Source organism: Manacus vitellinus, unplaced genomic scaffold (assembly GCF_001715985.3).
Source record: "Manacus vitellinus isolate BGI_N305 unplaced genomic scaffold, ASM171598v3 ctg7180002428504_pilon, whole genome shotgun sequence".
Classification (NCBI taxonomy): Eukaryota; Metazoa; Chordata; class Aves; order Passeriformes; family Pipridae; genus Manacus; species Manacus vitellinus.
This window is the reverse complement of record NW_021937771.1, coordinates 1-7,089: the sequence shown is the minus strand read 5'-3', so window position 1 is coordinate 7,089 and position 7,089 is coordinate 1. Positions and strand designations below refer to the sequence as shown.

The window sequence follows — 7,089 nt, the reverse complement described above, 5'->3', positions numbered from 1 at the left end:
CTCCCTGAAACAACATCTCAGCCTTGGCCATATTGATCACCATAACTGGTCTACTCTGACCTCCAGTTGGGAGACCTGGAGACACACCATCTCTAACACAGCTGTCTCCTTTGAGAACGCACACAGGACCACTATTGAGGAGAAAAGGAAACACAGAAAGAACCGTGTCTTGCAGAATATACCATCTAGGGAGTCTTTCTGCTGTGCCTTTTGCAATCCGTTATGTCTATCTTGTATTGGCCTCATTAGCCACCAGTGTGCCTGTAACAAATGTGGATAGAGCCTTCCCAAATCCTCGTTCGCAAAGCCCGGCCATGATGATGATGAATGTTGTTATTGTGAATCTGTAATTCAGTCACTGTTAAAATTGTAGCAAATGCTATTGAACCACTTGATAATTGTTCAACTGGTAAATGATTAAGTGATACTAATCTCTTTTGCCCCCTTATCTTTGGATCCAAATCCTTGGTGTCCTGACCCTCTTGCATCCCAAGGCTCTGTGTAAATCATTCCCTTTCATCAAAAATCTATATTTTTCGTGACTTCCACTTTAAAATCTTCCCCCTTAGCTAAACTACAAAACAACTCCAATTAGCTGTTCAAGTCTTGAAGACAATGAAAGGAAGGGAAATAATTTGTTTTTCAGTGTTTTAATGGGTCCCACAGTGTGTTTGGAGTTGAATCAGCTGTCAGTCCAAGATGGGCCATGTCAGAGGTTGGGGGGGGTGAGGAGCAAGGTTGATCATCCAGGGTCAGTGTAGATCTCCTAAGGAGACACTCAGCATCAAGATCACTTGGAGAACACCTCTATCTCCTCTTCTTTGAACTAAAAAATAGCCATCATTGAACTAAAAAAAAAAAATACAAACTTTGAAGACTTGTTTTGAAATTGCCTTGAAGACAATTAAAGGAAGACAAAGAGATCCTGAGGGATTTCTGGATTTTAATGAGCCCCACGGTGTGTTTGCAGCCCAGTCCATGATCCTGAGGTACTGAGAGAAGATTGAAGCAGTTGCTGAAGAAGTCAGAAGCCAAAGTCCAAGTGCCTTGAAGCATTGCTGGGCCCCACTGAGGGCAGGCACTGCCAAAGCCTCCCCAGGGACTCCTTGGAGCAGCTCCTTGGAGGCCAGGAGTGCAGGCAGACAAAGGCTCTGGGCAGGCCCCTGCAATGCTGAGCAAAGCCTGCCTTGGTTTTGTGGAGCACAAAGGCCAAGGCCTGAGCCCCAGGCCCTGGCCCAGCAGATCCTGTCCCTCCCGGCTGGCTCAGGGCTGTTTGGGGGGCACTGGGATGGCAGGGGGAGGAACAACAAAGGCCAAAACTGGGCAACCCCTGCCAGGCTCCTGAGGGAGGGGCGAGGCAGAAACCAAGTGCAGAACCTGCCAGGAAAGTGTCTTGTGGTGGCCTGAGTGGCAGAGGCAGCTGCCAGAGGCAAGGGGACAAAGGCCTGGGTGCCTTTGGGCCTTGCAGCCCTGCCAGAGCCCTTGGCCATCTCTCCTGCAGGCTGTCCTGCCCTGGCCCTGCTGCTGCTCTGGCCTTGCAGGCTGCACACACCCCTCCTGCTTTCCCACCCCCTCCCAGCAGCATTTCTAGACCCTCCCTGATGTCTCTGCCCCAGCTCTGGCTGTTCCCTGGAACACAAAGCCATGGGCTGATCCTGACTCCCTCTGGGTGACCTCTTGCACCACAAGGGTCCCCGTTGAGTGACATTTCTTTTTCCTCACCTTCAGTCTGAACCTTCCATGCTACTCTTTGTGGAGATTTCATTCTATTTCCAATACAGAGAAAAGCTCCATCCTGTCAGATCTCCTCTAGACCCTCTCCAGTTCTTCCTCATTCCTCCAGAATGGGGAACCTCACAGACAGACAGACCAGTCCAGATGTGGTGACCCCAGGGCTGAGTCCAGGGGGGTGACAACTCCCTTGTCTGGGTGCCCACACTCCCCCTAAGACAGCCCCATGTGCAGTTGGCCTTAAATCAAGGGGCCATTCTGATTCTCTGTAATGTCATGGAATCAAGTGGCCCTGTGACACTGCAGGGCCTCATGGAACCAAAGGAATGCAGGGACACTGTGGAATCTCATGGAACCAAGGGACCACTGTGACATGTGGGGTCTCTTTGGAACAAAAGGAACCCTGAGACATCTCAGACCCTCCTGGAACCAAGGGGCCACTGTGCCTCCCCAGAACTCCATGGAATCAAGCAGAGCCGCTGCCTCCCCCCCGCCGCCGCACGGACCGGAGTCGCCGGCTCTGCCCCGCTTGGACACCTCTGGAGTCAGCGTGTTCTTGGGCAGCACAACTGATCTCAGACCAGAGAGTTTCCCACATTTTGCTTTGCTCTCTCTTTCTCCTGGTTTAATTTTTGTTCTTTGTTCATTCAGAGGGAAAAGGGGGAAGGGAGGCACGTGTTGATCCCTGTTTTTTTCTGTTTACAAAAGGGAGTGGGGCCTGAGAGGAAAGAGGAGGCAATTTCCCTCTCTGCTGTTGCTTTGGACTGTTCTGTTGGTATTGCTGGTTTTGCTGCTATATTTCTTGTCAGTCAACTCTTATTTTTTCACTTATACCTCCTTGTATTTTGTCTCCCTGTAGTGGTGGGGAATAAAAGAGGAGTGAATTCATTTTATTGGAGTACCTGCCCCAATATGTGTCTTTAAACCAGGACAGGTTGCTCAAGGGCTCCTTGAAATTTGGCATCATTCACAAAGGACTTGAGAATACATTTTGTCCCAATGTACAGAGAGATAATAAAGATGTTCTGTAGTGGTGTTCAAGGGCTAACCACTGAGGGATTTCATCAGGAAGTTGCTGCCAAGAGGACTTTTTGCCATGGATTTTATTTGACACTCTTCATTCAGCAACTTCCCACCCACCACATCTTCCACTTCTTCAGTCCAGCTCTCACCAGTCTGGCCATAAGGAGACCACAGGAGACCATGTCAAGGGCCTTGATAAAGTCTGGGCACACAACATCCTCTTCTATTCCCTCCCACAGGGGTTCTGCAATCCCTGCCTTGTCCTTCCCATGCCTGGCAATGGCTGCAGGAGGACTTGCCCTATCCCCTTCCCTGCTGAGCCTGAGTAGTGTGGAACTCTGCCAACCCTCCTTGCTGCCCTGTTTGCAGACTGGTTCCATGTCTGCCTTTGCCAAGGCCCCAGGAAGCTCTGGGATGGCTCTGGCCTTTCCAAGGGTTTGGGAGAGGTCTCCCAGTGACACTGCCCAGCCTTCTCAATAGCCCTGACACCAAAACCTTTTCCATAGCCCACACTTCCAGAGGAGTGCCCAGGACACAACACAGGTTGTCCTGGTGGTTCTGGAGAATGAGAAGGGATTTCTTCCTCGAGGCCAACCCCTCCAATTGGATTTGAGTGCAGCTGAAAGGTTCCCTCAGCATTTTCCCCAGTGCCTCCCTGCCCTGAAGGTTTCTGGCCATCAGGCTGGAGCTGAGGGGGTTGGACAGGTGCCTGAGGAGGGGGTAGAACAAGAGCTGTGTCCAACTGTGCCAGGAGGGCTGTGCTGGGCAAGGATGAGGAGGCTGCAGAAAACAGTGGCACTGGGGAGGGGAGAGGAGCAGCTGGAGAGACCTTGTGCCTGCCCACGCTGGGCAGGAGCTGCCCCAGGATGGCAGCTCTGAAGCACTCACAGGATGTCCCTGGGAACAGGAGGGGAAGACTGGATCTGAAAATGAAACCTGGAAAGCAGAGAGCAGCAGTGTCATGGTGACACTGCAGGAGAGTTGCAGCCCTGGAGCAAGGTCCCAGAAGAAGTGACCCAGTCCATGCAGTGGCCTCAGAAGATCCCACAGCATCCTGGAGATGCTGGAAGGGAGCCCAGCTCTGCTCCAGAAGTTCCCAGGGCCTGTCCCTGCCTGTGCTCCAAGGGCTTCCACCCCCCAGGACTGTGCTCAGAGAGCACTCAGGCCTTACAGTGAGAAAGGGGCTCAGGAGGACAGTGTGGAAGTGGCAAGAGAGCAGCTCTGCAAAGACCAAGCCCTGCTGCTCCCTGGCAGTGCTGCTGGGCTGGGATTATTGTCCCCTTCCCATTTGCAAATACCCCCTGTCCTGCAGTGTGCTGTCCTTTAGGAACATCTGAGAAGAAGGGTCTTGGACAAAGAAGGCACTGCAGGGTCCTTTATTTTGTTTAAATATACAGATTGCACACTTCATCATTTATAAATCTCTGGGTCACATTCAGTGGGTGGACACTAAATTAGAAGGCAGATGCATAACAACATTTAATTGCACGGAAAATTATTGCAAGAACAATCCAATGACCTCTGAGAAAAACCTGAGCAGGAAGGCTGGGCCATTAGTGAGTCCCATTCTATATTCTATGAACCAGAAAACAAACACTTTATTGATCCTGAAAGGCATCGAGTCATCATTTTTCTCAGGGCATCCTTGAGCTCTTGATTCCTGAGGCTGTAGATGAGGGGGTTCAGTGCTGGGGGAACCACCGAGTACAGAACTGACACCACCAGGTCCAGGGATGGGGAGGAGATGGAGGGGGGCTTCAGGTAGCCAAATGCAGCAGCGCTGAGGAACAGGGAGACCACAGCCAGGTGAGGGAGGCACGTGGAAAAGGCTTTGTGCCGTCCCTGCTGAGAGGGGATCTTCAGCACAGCCCTGAAGATCTGCACATAGGAGAAAACAATGAAAATGAAACAACCAAAACAAAAACAAGCACTAACCCCAAGAAGCCCAAGTTCCCTGATGTAGGAGTGTGAGCAGGAGAGCTTGAGGATGGCAGGGATTTCACAGAAGAACTGGCCCAGGGCATTGCCCTGGCACAGGGGCAGGGAAAATGTATTGGCTGTGTGCAGCAGAGCATTGAGAAAGCCAGTGGCCCAGGCAGCTGCTGCCATGTGGGCACAAGCTCTGCTGCCCAGGAGGGTCCCGTAGTGCAGGGGTTTGCAGATGGCAACGTAGCGGTCGTAGCACATGATGGTGAGGAGGGAATACTCTGCTCCAAGAAAGAAGACAAGCAGAAAGGCCTGTGCAGCACATCCCATGTAGGAGATGGTTGTGGTGTCCCAGAGGGAATTGTGCATGGCTTTGGGGACAGTGGTGCAGATGCAGCCCAGGTCTGTGAGGGAGAGGTTGAGCAGGAAGAAGCCCATGGGGGTGTGCAGGTGGTGGTCACAGGCTACGGCGCTGAGGATGAGGCCGTTGGCCAGGAGGGCAGCCAGGGAGATGGCCAGGAAGAGCCAGAAGTGCAGGAGCTGCAGCTCCCGCCTGTCTGAGAATGCCAGGAGGAGGAACTGGGTGAGGGAGCTGCTGTTGGACATTTGCTGTTCCTCAGTACAGGGTCTATTCAGAAAAGGAAAAGACACAGAACAACTAGGAGATACCCCTCTCAGCAAAGATACTCCATCTTTCATAGTAATCCCCCCAAACCATTTGTATTTCCCTTTAGCTGGTTCAGAGTGGTGTGAACAGCAAGAATTCTGGCCATGTGCTGCCAAGGGCTCAGCTCTGCTCTGCTGCAGTGGCGACATGGAGCTGGTTTGTGACAGCTCTGATGATCACAAGAGATGTCAGATGTAACCCACCTTTAACAGAAAAGCTCCATTTCTGACCCCTCTACTCACAAGAGTGTGGTCTGCAGAACAGAGGTTTCTATTCTCTTTAGAATAATTTTTCTGTTAGATATGTTCCACCATTAAATCTTCAGGGTGTTCTTTTTAGGAGTAAAAATTCCCATTTTTATTGCTAAAAATTTGAAGAATCTTTAGAAAAGACAAGAGACAAAAGGGCTCAAATCTCTGTGGTTAAAAGCAGAGCCAGGAGAGCTGCAGAGTCCTTTAGCCTGTTTCCCATCTGCCATGCTCTTTACCTTGTACTGCATTCACTTTGATTTCACACAAACAAATATTGAAAACTACATCCACAATGCAGTGATGAGAGCAGGACAATGTTGTTTCCAAGGTCAGCTCTGTGAAGTGTCCCCTGTGCCAGCCCAGAGGTGCAGCTGTGCTGGACAGAGCAGGACAGGAGCCCTCCTGCAGGGAAGCCAAGAGCTGGTACAGGAGAGTGCCCACCCCCAAGGGAAGGCTCAGCACTGCCCAGGGTCCTGTGCTCATTTTTGAGACTGCCTGAAATATTCATCTCTGAGAGTAAAAGAGTTGGAATTTCAGTGCAGCCTCCTGAACTGAGAGAACAATGTCTGTGCTACAATGCCTAAGCAGGAAACACACCTCAGGACTAATTCCTTTCCTGTAGTCCCTGTCTTTTCTGAGTTTTGCAAAAAATTCTCCATTCAATGTGGTGTAGTGGTCTGGAGCTGTGAGCAGGTCTGACCCTGCAACAGGGAGACATGGAAAAGATCCTCCCTCAGCTGCCAGGTTTGCTCCTTGCCCACAGCCCTTCTGCCCCAGCCCTGGCAGCAGCTCCCCAGGCCGGCTGAGAGCTGCCCCTGGCAGGCAGCAGAGTCCCTGCCCAGCACAGCGCCCTGGGCTGCAGGACCCTGCTCTGCCCCACAGCCCTGGGCACCCCTGGCTGCACTCCCGGCTTCACAGCTCTTCCAAAGTGCCCCAAAACAGCCCCTGCTCACCCATCCCATCAGCTGGGGCTGGGCCAGCTTTAGGAGATGCCTCCAGGAGCTGCCCCTGCACTGCCCTGCAGCCACAGACTCACCATGTGCAGCCCTGCCAAGATTCCTCCTGCAGGGAGCTCTCAGCCCTCCTGCCAGTGCTAAGCCCCTTGAAGCTCTGTCTGTGCCCTGCTGGTGTCCCTGAGCTGCCCTGGCAGTGCCCTCAGCCCTGCTGGGCTGTGCAGAGGAGCTGCTCAGCAGCAGAGCTGTCTCTTTGAAGCTCTTCTTGCTTGCCAGGAGCTCCCTGTGTGCCAGGAGCCCGGCCCAGCTCAGCAGCACAGCAACAGCCCCAGGCATTTCATGACCCTCAGGGGACTTTGATGTTGTTTACATGAGACTCAGTTCCTGAGAGGAAGTTCAAACAACTTTTCAGGAAGTCAAAGTGAGATTGAAACACTGAAGTTTCTTGTAGTGCTAATGAGTCTCACTGAGGGACATAACTGAGAACATGTCCCCAGGTTCCAGTTAGAGCAGAAAACTGCAGACAGTGATGACAAGG

At 52.0% G+C, this 7,089-nt stretch overlaps 1 protein-coding gene across 1 annotated transcript; it reads right to left on the bottom strand.

Annotated features, from left to right (window-relative positions):
- Positions 1–4,329: 4,329 nt before the first annotated feature.
- On the bottom strand, positions 4,330–5,286 carry LOC115307845 (olfactory receptor 14J1-like). The gene has a single exon (XM_029963657.1). It carries the CDS (start codon positions 5,284–5,286, stop codon positions 4,330–4,332), a length of 957 nt encoding a protein of 318 aa, XP_029819517.1.
- Positions 5,287–7,089: the final 1,803 nt, after the last annotated feature.

What these genes read in the sequence shown, in the direction of transcription:
- LOC115307845 (XM_029963657.1), bottom strand. Translation starts at nt 5,286, where the DNA reads ATGTCCAACAGCAGCTCCCTCACCCAGTTCCTCCTCCTGGCATTCTCA.